Below are 20,933 nucleotides of genomic sequence, written 5' to 3'. Positions count from 1 at the left end.
GTAAAACAGCTGAAAGATGTTGGGTAAATGTATGACAATTGAAAAATGCAAGGTAAAACAATTGAAAGATGCTGGGTAAAACAGCTGAAAAATGCTGGGTATGAAATGAAATGAAATGAAAATGAAAATGAATGACACAGAAATGAAATGTGAAATGTGAAAAATGTAAAATGGAAAAGAACCACGTAAAGTGAAATGAAAGGTAAAAGATTGAAACATGAACAGTAGAGAAATGTAGGATAATGACAAACAAAATAATATATTATGGTATTATCAGTATTTATGCTAGTAGAACATGTTATGTTTGGGTAAGACAAACTCTTCGCCTGAGGGATTGCTGAGAAAGGCGAGTACCCTGGTTATATCAGGTGTAGCAGTAGGCTACATAACGTGCTAGGGCAGAGGGAAACTACTTGTATGGGCGGGTAGATTTCCCTATTCTTGGGAGCTTCGCCGGTAAACTTTTGTATGAACTGTGTGAGTACGAGATTAATTTATCACTTAAGGGCTTACTGAGCAAGGTGAGTGCCTTGGTATGCTTTAACTGTGACCTTTGGGTTGTCTAATGTATCAGAGCACAGGGGTGCTACTTGTATGGGCGGGCAATCACCCCTGTCCTTAGGTAATCTCGTGGGTGAACTATCTTGCATGTTTTTGAATAGGATCAGAAAATGATTTCAGAAATTATGTCGACGATTTTCAAATATTAAATATTATGTGTTATATAAACTCATGTTGGCCACACACTATTTTAGTATATTGTTTCTTCCCTTACTAAGATGTGTCCACCCGAATATGATTATTTCTTTTTCAGGACATCCTCGAGGTCAAGCTTAGAAAGCTCGAGCGTTTTTAGGCTTTTGAGGATTGTATAAAGAGAAAGGGTATATTTTTATATACTTTGGGGAATGTAAATATTTATGTTTTATGTCTATATGTTTGAAGTCTATTGAGAACGAAATGGTTGTGAACATACTGAAATGTTTTGAAGATACGTGTATGTATGGTAATGCAGGTTTTGGATGGATAATATGGATGTTATATAGGGGGTAGTAAACTCTGGTATTATTGATTATGGTTTTTATATCATATGGAGATTATGTTTATGTTTTCCGCTGCGTATATCATGGATCATGGAATATCAGGAATTTTATCAGGTATAACGCATTGGACCCGAGTTTAAGGATTTAGGGCGTTACACTTTACGTGGGCCACGTATTGAGAATGATGGGGGTTGGGAATGATTTGTGTAGTATCCTGTGTGATGTAAATGGAATGTTTTGTAATTCTGTGTGGATGTGATTGAAGCGTATTGTAATTTGGTGTGGTTGTGTGCTGATGTATGTGAATACGTGCATTTCTGGAGTATGATTGATATTGGGGTATGTGTGAATACTGATATGTGAATTTTATTATGTGAATATTTATGGCAAAGTAAATCTCTTTGCCTGAGGGCTTATTGTGAAAGGTGAGTGTCCTGATCAGTATCAGTTGTAGCCACACTGAATCAAAAGGTACAGTTACAAACAGTATCAGAGCAAAGGGAAGGGTGTGTAATCTTCCCAATCCTCGTGAACTTTTACTATAAATATTGGTCTTGTTTGTGTGACTACAGTCTGTATGCGCCTTGCCAGTTGTTGTTGATTAATTGATGAGTTTATTTTGTATATATATTAAAACTCTTTTGCCACACACTGCTATAGTTTATTTCTTCTTTACTAAGAGGTGTCTCACCCCAACTAATTATTATCATTTTAGGTCCTTCAGGTGATCGAGCTTAGAAAGCTCAAAGGGGAGGGTTAGTTTCTTTTTGGAAAGTTTAGGTGATTGTAAGAACATATATATGTTTAGTTAATATTTTGATATTTTTTTGGCGATGTAATATGGAGAATTTGTTATATTCCTTTTTGGGGTTGTATAAATTGGAACTCTGGTATTTTATTTAAGGTTGTTTATTATTTTTCGTTGCAGGAATGGTATCGTAATGGTCTCATCACACTCCGGGCCCCACCTGGCAGGTTTGGGGCTTGACATCAGTGGCATCTACAATAAAGTGTGGAAATTATGTGAAAATTTTTGCATCATAAAAATTACCTCTTAATTGGATACATCTAATTGCACGAGTCTTGCAATGATGGCCTCCCTTGGTAAATGGACGGCTAGGTAGACCATAACTTAGAAGAATTTTGGTGGAAATATTTTTTCAAGCTTGCATAGTATGATTACACTGTGCTCCTCTAACTGTTCAAGTACGTTTAAGATCAATTTCTTTAAGCAGAACTTTGAAAAAAAAAATTCCAACTCAACCAGCGTTGAGCGAACATCGTCAATCAAGTATTCGTGAAGGAAAATTGGTAGAACTCATTGAAGAAGGACATGAAAGTCATGATTTTTCATTCCTAACATCTTACCTTTATTCGTACTTATGCATTGAGATATGTTAGATGCATATCCATCAGGGAACTTTATTGATTTCAACCATTCAATTTTTTTTTTTCATTATTCAAAACTATGTAGCATGCTGATGGCATGAGAAGCTTGTCTCCATCACAAATCAGGTGCAACTTAGGTCATATTCCCATCTCTTTTATATCCCGACAAACATTTGCGTTGTCCTTTGTCTTCCCATTTATATCCAACAATGTACCAATCACATTCTCACAAATGTTCTTCTCAATGTGCATAACATGCAAGTTGTAGCGTAGTGAAAGATCTTTCCAATACGGTAACCTAAAAAATATGCTTTCCTTTGTCAAATTTAACTCATTCTCAACACATTTCCTTTTTCTACTACTTGGTGATTTCCCAAATTTCACATTTCTTATCAACTTCATTGAATAAGTTATGATTCTATATTAAATTATATACTGTAGTAAGACATAAATTTTAGATTGGAATATTGATGGATGGAATTATGCAATGCAAAAATCCTAATTGCAATATACCCAATAATTTTGATAATTATGCAATGTGGTAGTCAATATTCAATTTTTTTTTATTCTATGACATAGTGCGGTATTTAGTCTATTATGCAACACTTTTTAAATAGTAAAAGAAAAGTTATTAAAAGAGGACAAAAGAATTACAAAATCAAGGATAGGGTTCTTAAGGAAAATAAAAAAAATAAAAAGTATGAAAAAGGAAAATTTTAAACACATTCTATCCAAGAAAGTGCCTTTTTAATCCCCCATCATATTTAACATACAATTTTAAATTTGCTAACTCATGTTGACCTTTTTTTTTTTTGCTCTGCTCTTATCACCATCTAAACAAACCTCTTCTCATAAACACAATTTATCCAACAATTAACTATTGAGTTTCAATAGTTTAATAAAACTGCATAACCCACCTATCTATAAACTGACTTGTTGAGCAACTAGATTTCTATTTTACTAGTTTGTTGAAGTTAGATTTTTTAAATTCTTCATTCTTATTTCGTGTATGCACACACACACATACACATAAAATAGAAGTCAAGTAACTTTTTGCACGCATTTGCTGCAACTATGTGTCTTTTTATTTTAAAGCATTTTTTTTTTATATGCTCACACTAAAACACTTCCATGCTACCAAATCACTACTAAATAGTACAACAATAAACCAACCACCAATAAACCTCAAAACACTACTAAATAGTACGACAATGGATTGTGTTACTTGAAAATACGTCTTTCACATCTCAAGTCTCTCTAATTTCCTAGTCCTCCATAAAATGCTATAATGTCGTATCACAAAAGCATCAAAACAGACTACGTCATTGCAACATAAATAAAAACTATTAGAAAATCTTTGTAAAAAGTGCAACAAGAATTTATTCTAGTATAAAATTATCATTACTCCATAATTCACAGAGCCAAGAAATCTCTTTGGAGTTTCTCTAGTCCATGAAATTCTGGAGGAAACAATTTTCCTATGTTGGCATTTAAGAATTACAATATTTAAGAACAATTACAAAAGGAAATTCACAGTTTATGGACTATCGTGTATTTTTAAGATAGCTCCCCTGAAAGGAGTTATGAGGTTGAGGAAGAAGGGCAAGTTGAGCCCTAGATATATTGGCCCTTTTGTGATACTGGAGAGAGTAGGGTCAATTGTCTATAGGCTAGCTTTGCTGCCAACTTTGTCTAGAATACATGACGTGTTTCATGTTGCTATGCTAAGGAAATACGTCCCAGATCCATCTCACATCAACTATGCAAAGATAGAGCTTAAAGATTCACTAGCCTATAAGGAAGTACCAATACCAATCTTAAATCGGAAGACACAGGAATTACGCACTAAAAGAATTCAGCTAGTGAAAGTTTTGTGGAGGAACCATGCTACAGAAGAAGCTTCATAAGAACTTGAAGATGAAATGAGACAGAAATATCTGCATTTGTTCCAAGAGAATTAATGATAATCAGGTAAAATGTAAGTAGTTAGGTAATGTTTCTTTTGCAGGTACATGTATCAATTTAATTAGTAGGTAGTCTTTTAATTTTAAATGTGTAATCTCCCAGAATTTAGAATGTAACCACGGTATTCCTCCGCCATAAGTGAGGGTAAGTAATAAAATAAGTAGACCAATTGCCTCAATGGGATGGTAGATTGTGTAGATGGTATTCAACACAAATAGTAAATTTTGAGGACGAAATTTTATAAGGAGGGGAGAATGTAATAACCCAAGAAAATAAATAGAGTCTCGTCAACGAACACAAGGGATTCGTTGACGAGGGTACATGAGGGTCTCCTCAACGAGGACACGTCTCGTTGACGAGAAGATACTAAGAGGAGGTTTGAAGCAGTCTGAAATTCATCGACGAGGGCTGAAGGTTCTTCGACGAAATTCTTTAGGGACTCATCGACGAGATTACGTGTCTCGTCGATGAACCAGGGGCTACAAATAGCTAAAACCCGAATTTTTCATCAAAACTTGGTGCAAAACCCTCCCTCCCTCTCTCTCTCTCTCTAAACGTCTCCCTCTCCTTCTCTCTCCGATCCCGACTTCATTTTTCGCCGAATCGACAATCTGAGGCCACCACGATGCTCCTGGGAAAGTTTTTTGCAAGTCTGCTAAAGCGGATCGTCGGTGGGAGTGGTTTGAATTCCATCCTAATTTTAGGGCAAGACATTTTATTCAGAATTTGCCTTTCCTATTTTTATATAAAATGTTGTACGTAGGAAAATAAAGATATTTTATTCTGGGAGATGTTGTTTTCAGAGTGTTGAGTGGGGAACCCTGCGGGAGCAAGACCAGACACAGTAAGGGGCTTTTTGTAGAAATCAAGTAAGGGAAATATGCTATGCTAGAAGTTTTTAATTGTATTATTAGAGATTTTATGTATATCTATGTATGCCAGTTTATTACTTAGTTTTTTTTTTTTTTTACAGAATGAGAATTTTTGTTAATGAATGTGTGGCCTGAGTAGATATTTATTTGATATAGAATTTTTACAGTTTTTAGCATAACATGCTATATAGTATATAGACAGATATAAATAGACTTTTATTCAGTTCAGTATACTACATTATTTATAGAATACCATGTTGTCCTAATGCCATAACACTCAGATTATATAGACAGTTTATACAGACAGATTATACAGACAGTTTATGCAGACAGATTATACAGTTATAGCATCAAGATGCTACATTATGTGACACAGATATTACAGTATTTACAGTATAGAATTATAGTGTTATGGTTATTTTGGAAACGTGATGAAAATAGTAGAAAGATTATAGTATTATATATACGATATCAGATCCCTGTGAAAAGATTATAGACAGATACATATTACAGAGCACGATACCGTTGCTAATATAGATAGAGTGCAACCACATATCTCAGATAGTGTGTGGGTACCGTCAAACCGTGCTCGGAGAGGATGCAGCTCCCCAGTTTGCTGGGTTAAGGGGGCCAGTTTGACGAGATAGTAGCCAGTCCCGTGCCTAGGAGTGGAGGCAGTTTGGCCGGGTTGAGTTAGTGTAGAGTATAATGACTTACCTGGAGGGCCGACCAGCGTTAAGTCCTGCCTACGAGCCGCACAACCCTATAATGAGGGGTCAAATCATGACATGGAGAGTTCCAGGGAAAAAGCATAGTTATATATATGTATACAGTTTTACAGTATTTGATGAATATAGTATGATATTGGCAGTATGAAAAGTAGTAATACAGATGATACAGTTATGTTTTAAACTGCGATAAATGTAAGATATGTTTTACATATTTATCATGTTATACAGTTTAGATGTTATTAAATAATATGCAACTTAGTCGTCACGCACTAGTAATAGCATATTTCCACTTACTAAGCGTCGCTCACCCCATTACTTTAACATTTTTCAGGTGAGCCAGCTAGGTGAGCAAATCAGGCTCGCAGATAAAATGCTTTCTTGGTTGCTCTGTTTATAGGATAAGTTTGTACAGGGTGTTGTATTTTTTTGGGGTAGATGGTACTGGAGAGGGATGTAATATGTATCTATGTTCTGGACCTACTGAATTCTGGTATTGTATGGTATATATGGTTGTGTGATTTATGTTTTCATTGCGTAGGTATGATATTGTATACAATAATACCCCAGTGACCTTTTGAGGCCTGAGATTTCATAGCAAGGGTATCTGGGTAGTTTATATATATATAATGGAATTAATGTTGAGGTTATTACAAGAAACTTGATTTGGAGTTTTTGGGCACCACTCCAAAATTAGGGTAAGTAGGATATTTTTAATATTAAATTAATTATTGGGAGTGTGTGGGCTTAGGAGATGTTAAATGATAAATATTTTGAGGTTGAACTGATTAAGTTAGGATTTTTGGAATACAGGATTCCATTTTCTGTTCGTTTTAGGCATAACTTTGAGGATCAGGTAAAGGGAATAAATTATATTAAATTTGAATTGGTTATTTTCAAGTAAATGAACCGTTTATATATAGTATGATTTTTCTAAATCGATTAGGCATTTAAAAATGATTGGTTTTGATTATAATTCATATTTGGGAAAAATCGCATGACATGAGAATAACCTTCCATAATTAACTAGTTGTACTACTGTTCGGTTGTAAACATAGTATGCTTATGGAAATTGTTTGTTTGTGAATACTGCTTGTTTGTGGATATTGCTTGCTTGAGAATACTGTCTATTGTGAGTATAAACGTACAGTGAAGTACGCAGCTGCCCTATGTGGGCCACGTACTGAGGTGTACGCAGTAGTCCTATGTGGGCCACGTATAGGGTAGTATGCAGTAGCTCTATGTGGGCCACGTACTGTGACATACGTAGTAGTCTTATGTGGGCCACGTACAGGGTTGTACGTAGTAGCTGTATTTGGGCCACGTACTGTGACATACGTAGTAGCCCTATGTGGGCCACGTATAAGGGAGTACGTAGTTGCTCTATGTGGGCCACGTATTGAGAACGATGGGGGTTGGGAATTATTTGTGCAGTATCCTGTGTGATGTAAATGGAATGTATTGTAATCATGTGTGGATGTGATTGAAGCATATCGTAATTCGGTGTGCTTGTGCGGTGATGTATGTGAATACGCGCATTTCTAGAATATGATTGAAATTGGGATATGTGTGAATACTGATATATGAATTTTATTACGTGAATATTTATGGCAAAGTAAATCTCTTAGCCCGAGGGCTTATTGTGAAAGGTAAGTGCCTTGATCAGTATCAGTTGTAGCCACACCCGAATCAAAGGGTACGATTATAAACAGTACCAGAGTAGAAGGAAGGGCGTGTAATCTTCCCAATCTTTGGAAACTTTCGCAATAAATATTGGTCTTGTTTGTGTGACTACAGTTTGTATGCGCCTTGCCAGTTGTTGTTGATTAATTGATGAGTTTATTTTGCATATATATATATATATTAAAACTCTTTTGCCACACACTACTACAGTTTATTTCTTCCTTACCGAGAGGTGTCTCACCCCAGTTAATTATTATCTTTTCAGGTCCTTCAAGTGATCGAGCTTAGAAAGCTTAGAGGGCAGGGTTAGTTTCTTTTTGGAAAGTTTGGGTGGTTGTAAGAACAAATATATGTTCAGTTAATATTTTGATATTTTTCTAGCGATGTAATATGGAGAATTTGTTATATTCCTTTTTGGGGTTGTATAAATTAGAACTCGGGTATTTTATTTGAGGTTGTTTATTATTTTCCATTGCGTGAATGGTATAAGAGACGGTGAATGGTCTCATCACACTCTGGGCCCCACTTGGTAGGTTTGGGCGTGACATCAATGGCGTCTACAATAAAGCGAGGAAATTATGTGAAAATTTTTGCATCATAAAAATTACCTCTTAATTTGATACATCTAACGATATTGCACGCGTCCCGCAATGATGGTCTCCCTTGGTAAATGGACGGCTAGGTAGACCATAACTTTGAAGAATTTTGGTGGAAATATTTTCTCAAACTTGCATAGTATGATTACATTGTGCTCCTCTAACTGTTCAAGTATGTTTAAGGTCAATTTCTTTAAGCACAACTGTTGAAAAAAAAAAAAAAAATTCCAACTCAATTAGTGTTGAGCGAACATCGTCAATCAAGTATCCATGAAGGAAAATTGGTAGAACTCATTGAAGAAGGACATGACGGTCATGATTTTTCATTCTTAATATCTTACCTTCATTCGTACTTATGCATCGAGATATGTTAGATGCATATCCATTAGGGAACTTTGTTGATTTCAACCATTCAATTTTTTTTTTCATTATTCAAAAATATGTAGCATGCTGATGGCATAAGAAGCTTGTCTCCATCACAAATCAGGTGCAACTTAGGTCATATTCCCATTTTTTTATATCCCGACAAACATTTGCATTGTCCTTTATCTTCTCATTTATATCCAATAATGTACTAATCACATTCTCACAAATGTTCTTCTCAATGTGCATAACATTCAAGTTATAGCGTAGTGGAAGATCTTTCCAATACGGTAACCTAAAAAATATGCTTTTCTTTGTCAAATTTAACTCATTCTCAACACATTTCCTTTTTCTACTACTCGGTAATTTCCCAAATTTCGCATTTCTTATCAACTTCATTGAATAAGTTATGATTCTATATTAAATTGTATATTGTAGTAATACATAAACTTTAGATTGGAATATTGATGGATGAAATTATGCAATGCAAAAATCCTAATTGCAGTATATCCAATAATTTTGATAATTATGCAATGTGGTAGTCAATATTCAATTTTTTTTTTTTAAATTCTATGACATAGTGCGATATTTGGTCTATTATGCAACACTTTTTAAATAGTAAAAGAAAAGTTATTGAAAGAGGACAAAAGAATTACAAAATCAAGGATAGGGTTCTTAAGGAAAATAAAGATATAAACAAAAAAAAAAAAAATATATGAAAAAGGAAAATTTTAAACACATTCTATCCAAGAAAGTGCCTTTTTAATCCCTTTCCATCATATTTAACATACAATTTTAAATTTGCTAACTCATGTTGACCTTTTTTTTTGCTATGCTCTTATCACCATCTAAACAAACCTCTTCTCATAAACACAATTTATCCAACAATTAACTATTGAGTTTCAATAGTTTAATAAAACTGCATAACCTACCTATCTATAAACTATCCTATCTATAAACTATCTTGCCACAAGTAGATTTCTATTTTACTAGATTGTTGAAGTTAGATACGTTAAATTCTTCATTCTTATTTCGTGTATGCACACACACACATACACATAAAATAGAAGTCAAGTAACTCTTTGCACATATTTGCTGCAACTAAGTGTCTTTTTATTTTAAAGCATCTTTTTTTATATGCTCGTGCTAAAACACTTCTGTGCTACCAAAGCACTATTAAATAGTACAACAATATACCAACCACCAATAAACCTCAAAACACTACTAAATAGTACAATAATGGGCTGCGTTACTTGAAAATACGTCTTTCACATCACCAACTACGTCATTGCAACATAAATAAAAACAATTAGCAAATCTTTGTAAAAAGTGCAACAAGAATTTATTCTAGCATAAAATTATCATTGCTCCATAATTCACAGAGCCAAGAAATTTCTTTAGAGTATCTCTAGTCCATGAAATTCTGGAGGAAACAATTTTCCTATGTTGGCATTTAAGAATTACAATATTTAAGAACAATTACAAAAGGTGATTCACAGTTTATGGACTACTGGATGCAATTTATTGTAATATTTAACGGCCCTTGATTCATCATCCCAGGTGTGGTTTGCAATCTAACGGCCCTTGATTCATCATCCCTGGTGTGGAACAGTCTCTCCGGCCTCATTCCAGCGTCTCAATGAGGACGGCCTCAAAACAGCGTCGTATTGCAGATTTATATGTTCAAGACGGGGTCGTTTTACTGCAATCTTGAACCCACCCTGCGAGTCCCCCAGCCGGGAAGGCAACGAAGACTGTCATTTTCCACTAAATGGTCTAAGCATCACCCCTCGTCGCCGCTCTCATCCTTGAGATTGAGAAGTCTACCAAGCAATTCTGGCAGAGAGTGTGCGCGTGTGTGTGAGAGAGTGAGTGAGTGTGTGTGTTTTCTTCGTGTGTGTTGTGTATTTGGGTGCAGTAAGAAATGGGGGAAGAAGACGATCCACAGAAGTTGAAAAAGATAGCGGCGGCGGCGTACGACTACGAGAGTGACCCTAGATGGGCCGAGTACTGGTCTAATATCCTCATCCCTCCCCACATGGCCTCTCGCCCCGACGTTGTCGATCACTTCAAGCGCAAATTCTACCAGCGTTTTATTGTTCGTACTCGTCCATCTCTTATGTATAATTTATTTATTTTTGACATTTTGGTTATATATAATATACCTATTCTTCGTGTGAATTTTCGTTACATATGGATTGGAATCGGCTAATCTGACATCGGTTTTGCTTGTGTTGCCTTTTGAGAGTTTCTTCTCGATTTGATTTCCATGTCTTGTGAATGAACGCTGACGAAGCTCATGAGAGCTACATATTTTCTTCGTCTTCCATGTTCCTTCCCCTTATAATTCCTCTTGTGTTAAAAGTATTATTGTCATATGAGTTTTTGTCCCTCGCCAGTAGGGATATGGATTTGTTTAATTGTTCTGTACTGTTGAGGTTTTCTAATACATATTTTCTTTAATGTTCATGTTTTCACCGTTTGATTTGTTTGGAATTAAAACTGCATCTCATAAATCTTTCCTTTTTATGTTTTTTTTTTTTTTAAATTATAATTTTTAATACGTTAAGTGTTTAACTCTGGGTTTGGTAGTTGGACATTGGGGACTCGGGTTTTTGGACTTTTCTAATCCTCAGTTTTGATATTTTTATTCATCCAAATAGCTGAGTGGCAAGACTTGTTAACAGTCAATGTATGATAAAACCCACTATCTCCATTCCTGTTGCTATGAAATTGCTTAAAAAATGCTTCTTTTCCTTTCGGGGAGAAATTATCTTCCTATTTCCAGCCATCCTGCTGCAGTGCTGCTGCACTAGTCAAGTATAGACTATGGTTAATATTGTTAGTTGCTATAATGTTTGTTAGTTGTTGTTATCTAGGTATCTTTATTAGGGTCTAGTCAAAGTGTGTCATTTCCTATGTCCAAATTTATTTTCAAAGTTCATTAATAAGCTTTTTTGAGTCTAGAGAAGTTACAAACAGATGTAGGCAAGAAGAGTCGTTTCCCTGAGCACATTTAGTTTGCAAGCTTGTTATGTACAAATATTTATGTTAGCTTTAGATAAGGTATAGATAGTACAGAAAATTCTTTTTTTATTTTTATTTTTTATTTTTAATTTTGTTTTTTAATTTCGATTTGTTTAGAATTTTCATGAGAACTTGGAAGTGTGGGTTGAGGATTCACCCAGTGGCAACTTCTATAGCCTCCCTTGCCGCATTTCTGCATGAGATGATCTTTGTCTGCTGCTAAATCTTGCTGTAGTTATCCCTAATTTGCCAAAATTTAATGCCTACAATCTTCTCTCCATGTACACGCATCAAATTGGTTTCAATTCTGTTTCTTCCTCGTGTTCATTCTGTCATTTTCTGTAATGATTATTTTAACTTCTTATATCCTTCAAATCCCGTTTTAGTTATTCCTCATGTTTCTTAAACCAAGTGCATTGTTTTAGTTTCTTGGGTCTGCTTGTTGGTATTTTATTCAAGATTCAATCATTGAATATGAACCATATGGTTGTCCATCCATGTTCTGAAGATGAATTGTTCTTGCTGTCAAGGAAACCTGTGGTTATTGCTACTAGAAGGAAGACCTTGGTTGATAAAATGGGTAATATGGCACTAGCCACCTCCAAGGAAGATTGAAAGACATATTGTGATTTGTGAAAATATATGATTGGCTGAACAGGACTTATTTTCAAACAAGATGCAAAGCAGGAAGAAAGCTTTGTCAGTTGGTAATTGACACTAACTGTTGCAAAAATCTGCTTAATGGAGTAGTAGTGGGAAAATTGAAGGTTGAAGTGGTGGATCACCTGTTTCTGTACCACAATCTTTGGTCCAATAAAGGGAAGGAAGTATTCGTGACATATGAATGTTCAATTTTTCAGTTGGTGTAAATGTTCAATTTTTCAATTGGAATCTCTTATTTAAAGTCTAATGTAGTATGGATAGGCACATGCCATTTTCTACTTGGTCATCCTTGGACAAACAAGGAGAAGGATGAAGTGCTGGCTAGTAGTTTTGTTAAAATAGATGAAACATGTTGATAAAAGTGAAGATGGCTTAATAAAGCAAACAAATTCTTCTGCAATAGAAAATCATGTTGTTGGAGATGAAGCTCTGGGTATATTTTCGTACCTTATATATTAGTGATGTTACAGCAAATGCAAGCTATTACACTAATGTTGCCCCATTCCCGATGGACGGTTGCCTCGACATGTAGGCTTTTGATGATCAGCATATTGTACAAGAAGTTGATGAGGTAGTTGCTGCTACCGAAGGTGCAAAGTTGAAAAGAAAAATCAAGAGTGAGACAGCAACAAAAACAAGCTTTGGAGGCCAACTGTGCTGGAAAAGTGTGAGACATTCAATCAGCTCAAGGGATCTGCTAACACAAGCCAAAAAGAATCTGCTGATTACCATTGCAACTTTAGCTTGACCAAGCTAGAATTTGGCTGTCAATTGTAGTCACAAAGATGAGTTCCTAATAGGAAAATTTTCCGAATGATTACCTACAAAGGAGAAAATGTGACAAAAATCGAGGTGCGGGAAGTTAAAGAAGAAAATGATATATTTGATTTCTGCTTGCTTCAAAAGGAAAGCCTGTCCGTTGGAACTCTTAGGTATGCAAACAGCAGCTTATGTTGAATGATGTCCATATGGGTGAACCATTAGAGATGGCAACTCGCACAGAGGCGAGTTTCTTCTAACAAAAGGGGAACAATGCTGTTGCTGCACCTGTGAAGCATAGTTAATATTTTTAGTAGCTATAATATTTATTAGTTGTTGTGGTCAAGGTATCATTATACGAGTCTATTCAAAGTCTGTCATTTCCTAAGTCTACATTTTTTTAGAGTTCAATGATAAGTTGTTTTTGAGTCTGGAGAGGTTAAAAACATTCATTTCCCTAGGCACATAAAATGTGCAAGTCTATTATGCACCAGTACTTATGCTAGCCTAGATAATGAATAGGCTGTACAAAATTTTCCCTTTCCATTTTGGTCATCAGTTCTGATTTGTTCAGAATTTTCCCAAGAAATTGGAAGTGTGGATTGAGGATTCACCCAGTGGAACCGTCCATAGCCTTTACTACTGTGTTTCCACTTTCCATGCGTGAAGATCCTTGCTGCCACAAACTCTCCTTGTAATTATCCCTGATTTGTCTAGTTCCTAATCTGATGGATTCTACAATCTTTCCTTCTTGCACATCACATCACATATGAAGCTTATGAGCAAGAATCAGCCATTTAGGGTACCCCTTTATGGGCAGCAATTATGTTTATATTGGGAAGAGATGCGCTACGGTCAGACACCTGACAACATTGTCCACGATTGGACCTTCTCTTACAATCTGTAGTAATTTAAGTTTTAACCACTCTACAGATTCTAAGAGCAGGAAATACATTAGTTCAAGTTTATCATTTATGAGCAAGGTTACATTCACATATCCAGAACCATGCCTGCCAGTCACTTCATCTATCTACCTTGATCTTTCCAATGAATGGTGAAAAATGAGTTGTTAATCCAGTACCATGACATAGTGATGTAGGACAAGAAGAAAGACTTTTGGAAGATCCTTGTTGGAGAATAATTAAGAAGAATTGGGTCAAAGGATTATTGGGTTTTAGTTAATAGTTTATTATGTGTTTAGTTTAATTAGTACATTACTATGTGTATTTGGGGGTTTGTTTGTAATATTTGTGTATTCTAGGGGTGTCTTTGTGATGTGATGTAGTTTTAGGGATATATGTGTAATTTCATGTGAAGAGGCTTTCTTATAAATAGTATGTGAAAGCCATGTTGTAAACAGGTGTTGATGAATTTGAATTGAAGTGAATGTGCGTTTCCCCCTTGTATCTCCTCTCTCCTCTCTTCAATACCTTCTAACCTCTTCCATGGCTGCAGATCACTGCATCACGCTTTTAATTACCTTGTGCCATAAGGAATTAAACTCTTAAGGGGAACCTCCACAACCATTTTTCTGTTAAAGCAAAGTTTATGGAAACAACATTCCCAAGCCCTAGCCTTCCCTCAGATTTTGGTACTAACAGCCTCCCAACTAACAAGGCGATCTCTCCTAATATCCCCAAAACCCAACCAAATAAGTCACGCATCATCCTTTCTAGTATACTAGCTACGCTCTTGGGCATCTCAAAAAGAGATAGAAAGATAAACTGGAATGCTGCACTAATGAGTGTGGTACAACCTCTAAGTATGCTTCTTTGCACCCGTCAACCTCCTCCCAACTTTCTCAATCACAAAATCCAAAAAAGCAATGGAATTAAGATTTGCCTCAAGAGACTGGCAAAAATAGAAGAATAGCCACTCTATGATAGTGCATTTCACCATGATCTTAAACCCCTCCAAAATCCTGCTCATTAATGCCGACTACCCCACTCTTAGACAAGTAACATTCACGCCCCGAAATTATTTTGAAAACTTTTAGCAAAATGAGGGTTTCTTATAATTTGTTAGTGTTGACCTCGTGGAACATCATAGTATCATTTTCAAAATTGAAGATGAGATACCTCCACCTTCTCCTAGCCAATTGAAAGTCGCCTAGTCACCCCACAATTATTTGCCTACTTGAGCATCCTAATAAGGACATCTGCCGCAAGGGACAATGGTAAACAAAAAACGGAAACTAAGGGTCTCCACTCCTAAGCCTTGAGAATCGAGAGGCTGTAAACCACTCTCTGGGTTGCCCATTTATAATAACAGAAGTATTTGTTGAGCCTAGCACCTTTTTATCCATTTTCTCCACAATCCCCCAAATCCTTTCTTACACATCACAAAATCCAAGAATCCCTAGTTTGCCCTGTCATATGCCTTCTTGAAGTCCAACTTGAAGACGATGACCGCTCTTACCCGTCCCCATATCCTCCACCACCTCATTGGCGACCAAAACTGCATCTAGGATCTATATTTAATGAAGCGAACCGAGCCTTGGACACCGTCTCTCCTAAAACCTCTCCAAGTCTTTTAAATAAGAATTTAGATAGAATCTTAAATGGGCTAGTGAGATAGTCCTAAATCAAGGATCTTTCCTTCTTAGGGATGAGAGTTAAGAAAGTAGAATTCACTCTTACCCACCGCCCTATTTTTATGAAACTCCTAAAAAAGAAATCTCATTATATCTTCCTATATTGATCCCAATTTCTTGAAAAAGGCCAACATGAATCCGTCGAGGCCTAGGGTTCTCTCCTAACTTATGTCAAACACCATTTTTCACTTCTTCAACTTCAAGGGACCTCTCCAGCCATGAGCTGAAGTTGAATCGATGGGACTTTAGTCCAAACCATCTAGCGTCAATCACTTTGGCAATCCTCAAAGAAAAGATGTTTATAAAAATTCATAATCTCCTCCCTAATCTGCATGTTTTCCATCAGCCTCACCCCATAGTCCAATTCCAACTCCTTAATAAAATTTGTCCTCTTCCTCCCATTAGCCATTCTATGAGAGAATCCTGTGTTACAAAGTAGCCCACTTCACCCTCGATTTTTGGTGACTACTAATATTCTCCCTTAATACCAAATCATTGCAAAGACGGATCCTTCTCTCCCTACCCTCCTCATCTAACAAACCACACTCATCCAGCCTGTCCAAGCCAGCAATTTCTCCAAAAATGTTATTTTTAGCCTCTTTAACACTCCCAAAGACCTATTTATTCCATTGCTTCATCTTCATCTTCACATACTTCGATTTTTTTATTAGTTTGAACTTTGAACCCTCCCACCCCTGCAGCAAACACTTCCCCAACCAAACCCTCTTGCACTCCCCCAAAAGAGGGTGTGTCAACCACATGTTTTCGATCCTAAACTGTGTAACGCCCCACTGCATTAGGTTGGACTCAAGAAGTGCTAGACAATGATCTAATGCAGGTCCCTCTTACATTGTCACACTGCAATTGGGTGCTAGCATATTCTCATTTTGGGAAAGGTAGTACTCAATGCCATCAATGCCTTTGAAAGGAGATTAGTTGGCAATGGTGTGGAATGCGGATGCCATGGCTGCCTTTGGATCATTGAACAAGACCCAAGAGGATTCAACCAAGTTAGTTATCTGATCATCATTTTTCTTTATAATCCAAGTATAGTCATGGTTAAAATGCATGGTTTTAAATATCGGTCACACATAGTGTAGCATAACAGAAAAGCATGATAGAAAGATGGAGTAGTAAATATTACATAGCGGGAATAAGGTGTAATGGCCGTCAATTTGTTTGAAGCATGCACAACCTTTTATTCTCATATCTGAATGTTTTAAACCTGTGGCTAATTTATTTTTTTTGATAACAAAAGAAGATTTCATTAATAGATAAAGAAATTTCAAGAGTGAGATGGAGACATCTCCTGTGAAAAACTGAGAGAATCCAGAAATAAAAAAATAAAAACAACAAAGGGAGAAGAGAACATCAAGTCAATGCATTTCTCCGATCTCTTACTAGTATTTTTAAGGGCAAGAGACTAGCACCTTGAGATTTGGGAAAAAGACATTTACCTCCCTAGATTTCAAAAATCCCTGGACCTTATTTGCAAAAGACTTGAACCTCACTGAAGTTTCAAAAATCCCATATACTACCCCCACATTTGATTTTTGAGATGCTTATACCCCTCTTGAGCTTATCTTTTTGCCAAATATCAAGAGAGGTCTGTGTCTTTTTGGCAAACCTTAGGGAGGTCCTTGGAATTTTTGAGTATGTCTATGATTGCTAAACCTCAAGGGTGGTCTCTAGGATTTTTGAACCTCAGGAGGTTCGCGTGTTTACGCCAAACTTAAGGAGAGATCAGTGTCTTTTGCCCTATTTTTAATGCATTTGGATTCTCTAGTTCAACTTAAAAGGGTAATAAGTTTTATGTTGGTTTTAAAATGCTACTAACCAAAGAATTATTTTTTTATTTTTGAGTTTTCATTACTTTCTTCAAGATAAAAGAAGAAATGATATTAGAATAAAAGAAAACTGCAACACAATCAGTTGAGCAAATCCTCCTTCATTGCCCCTGGATAAGGAACCTTTGGAATATGGATTTAAACATGATTGGACAAAGGTGGGATACTGCCAGCTCGTTGGGTGGAGAACACTGGACTACTGGAGTCTGGGCATGGAAAGGGATTTGGGCAACCAAGGAGAAGAAAAAGGCTTTGTCTCTCATCCCTCTTCCAATTTTTTGGTTTGCTTGGAAAGAAGAAACAAGAGTGTTAAAAAACTCTATCATGCCTCATCAGATTTGTAAAGAGCAGTGGATTATTGCGGTTTCCAGCTGGCATAGTAGGAATGTAATGAATGACCATGATGTAATTTTAGATTTTTGTAACATCCTGCATGAGGAATGACTCCATGTAATCTGGGTTGGCATCCCCTTGATGCCCTTTTAATAAAGTTATTTTTACTGATTAGGAAGAAAAAAAAAAAACTACAACATGTAAATGGACAACTGGACAAATATTTCCTCTTAAATAATAATGATAATAATAATCTAAAATGACAAGGCCCACATTAATAAGTCGTAACCCCCTTAGAAACAAACCAAAAGCAGCGTATAAAATTGACACCAAAAGAAGCCTACCCCCCATAAAAAAAATTCTAGATTTAAGCTCCAAATGGGTACTCCACAAAACCGAAAATAGGACATCTCTGAAGTATCCTTTGCTCCCTTATGATATCCAAATCCCTTGAATCTTTGAAGGAAAAATCCTTCCAAAGATGCAAGGCACATCCAATACTCCCCAAAAAAATCAAAAAGCCACCAAATGCCGCTTGCAAGAATAAACGAGCATTTGTTTCACTACTTTGGAAAGAAAGAAAGCAAACATTCAAAGGCAGTGCTTTCGAAAGTCTTCTAACTGAATCCAATACCAAGGAGAAGAAAAAGGCTTTGTCTCTCATCCCTCTTCCAATTTTTTGGTTTTCTTGGAAAGAAGAAACAAGAGAGTTTTTAAAAACTCTATCATGCCTCATCAGACTTGTAAAGAGCAGTAGATTATTGCGGTTTCCAGCTGGCATAGTAGGAATGTAAAGAATGACCATGATGTAATTTTAGATTTTTGTAACATCCTGCATGAGGGATGACTCCATGTAATCTGGGTTCGCATCCCCTTGATTCCCTTTTAATAAAGTTCTTTTTACTGATTAGGAAAAAAAAAAAACTACAACATGTAAATGGACAACTGGACAAACATTTCCTCTTAAATAATAATAATAATAATTATAATAATAAAACAATCTAAAATGACAAGGCCCACGTTAATAAGTCGTACCCCCTAGAAACAAACCAAAGGCAGTACATAAAATTGACACAAAAAGAAGCCTACCCCCCATAAAAAAATTCGAGAATTAAGCTCCAAATGAGTACTCCACAAAACAGAAAATAGGACCTCTCTGAAGTGTCCTTTGCTTCCTTATGATACCCAAATCCCTTGAATCTTTGAAGGAAAAAACCTTCCAAAGATGCAAGGCACATCCAATACTCCCCAAACAAATCAAAAAGCCACCAAATGCCGCTTGCAAGAATAAACGAGCATTTGTTTCACTACTTTGGAAAGAAAGAAAGCAAACATTCAAATGCAGTGCTTTCGAAAGTCTTTTAAATGAATCCAATCATTAGTATTAATCCTATCAAGAACAACAACAACTAGAGAATAGTACTAATTTTATATTGAGTTTAGCATTTCAAATCGAGGACTATTTCAAAAAAAAGAAAAAGAAGAACAGGAAGAACCATTGGCATCGTGAATTAAATGATAAAAAAAGATGCAAAAAAGCTCCCTCAACCCATCCAAAGCTCAAACCCTACAATCAGCAAGAGTTGATTAACTGAAAGAATAAATCGCCCAAGGTCTTAAATTTTGATTTCAATTTGAAAAAATAATGGAAATTAGTAGTAAAGCATGAAATTCTTTTATGAAACTGTAGAAATGGTTAATAGACATAATAATAAAAGTCTGAGGACTAATATATTAGAAGTTAAATACATCTATGTTGTGTATGAAGTGGAAAAGTTGTAATATAATATGTGTATCAAACATATTTATAAAATAATGTGTATTAAACGTATTCTCAGTAAATACAAATGAAATTCATAAATCATTTAAATATTATTTATTATATAAATAATGATAATTTGGACATGAATGGTTAGATAAAATGTTGTTGCAAGTATATTTTTTCATATAATATCAAAAGCCCTCGTAATAATTGTTTCGTTTCAATAAAAAAATAAAACAAATTAAGAGAGGAATTTCACTTTGCTCCTAAACCTCTCATTTGAATTCTGAGGAAATTTCATTTTATAGTTAAAATTTCAACAATTTGCACTATAATTTTGAGATTTTGATAAATTTTGGATGATTTGTTGAAATTTCGATAGAAATTATGTAAAACGGAAATCGACAGTCATTTCGATTTCAAGGGTGGCAGAAATTGTAAATTTTGATAGAAATTTCAACAATTTTGTAGAAATTGAAGACCATGATATCGCCTTGACAGTTGGCCAACTCTCAAGCTTTCCGCTCACTCAAATTCCTCCTGGAAAAAAAAAAAAAAAAAACTCCAAAAGACAATAGCCCCCTTGAGAACCAAAAAATCTGATTTGATTGCGTTATTGTGATTCAAGAGACCATTAAGACGAGGAAATGCAGTACAGAGGGGTTCTGTTCAAATCCAAAAACCCTCCTAAAAATGAGGTTAACCTACCCCTAATCACCCTCAAACTTTGGCTTGCAAATCCTATTCAAATTAGCTGAACCGTCCCTAGCAAATCCTCCCCTCCCTCCAAAACTCCTGACCACAAGCACCCTCATCACTTTTTGTAACTTCCTAGCAACACTAATTGGGACCCCCGAAAAGAGAGAAAAATAAAGAGGAATAGACGACAAGAAGCCTCAATCAAAGTAATACGCCCTTCCCAACTAAAGAATGTACCTCTTCAATCATCCAATCTCCTAGCTACCTTTTCCATCACAGGACTCCCAGAGGGCATAACCCTAGGTTGCCACCTAAAGGAACACCTGTACAAGAAATAGGTCAACTATGAGCAACACACCCTGAAAATCCAAGAAGTTACGCAGCAAGGCTTGCTCTAAGTTAATACCCTGTAAACCACACATAGAAAGATTAACCTTTAAACCTGAAACTTCTTCGAAAACTTGCAAAGGAGTTAGCAAATTAACAAGAGAGAAAACAAATAGTATCACCGGCCCAAACTGCCAATGAGAAATAATCACCTCATCCAAACCCACCCTAGGAGCCTTCACCACATCCTTTCTTCACATCATGGCTAATCATCCCACTAAGAA

The 20,933-nt window shown here is 35.8% G+C and overlaps 1 protein-coding gene across 1 annotated transcript in view; it reads left to right on the top strand.

Moving 5' to 3' along the window:
• Positions 1 to 10,136: 10,136 nt before the first annotated feature.
• LOC131159757 (uncharacterized) overlaps positions 10,137 to 20,933 on the top strand; it is a 63,189-nt gene continuing 52,392 nt past the window's right edge. Inside the window, exon 1 of the mRNA XM_058114915.1 lies at positions 10,137 to 10,737. Within this exon, the coding sequence (XP_057970898.1) occupies positions 10,564 to 10,737 (174 nt within the window). The 5' untranslated portion in view covers positions 10,137 to 10,563. The remainder of the gene's footprint in view (positions 10,738 to 20,933) is intronic.

Source organism: Malania oleifera, chromosome 1 (assembly GCF_029873635.1).
Source record: "Malania oleifera isolate guangnan ecotype guangnan chromosome 1, ASM2987363v1, whole genome shotgun sequence".
NCBI classification, from domain to species: Eukaryota; Viridiplantae; Streptophyta; class Magnoliopsida; order Santalales; family Ximeniaceae; genus Malania; species Malania oleifera.
This window is presented reverse-complemented; position numbering and strand designations above follow the sequence as displayed.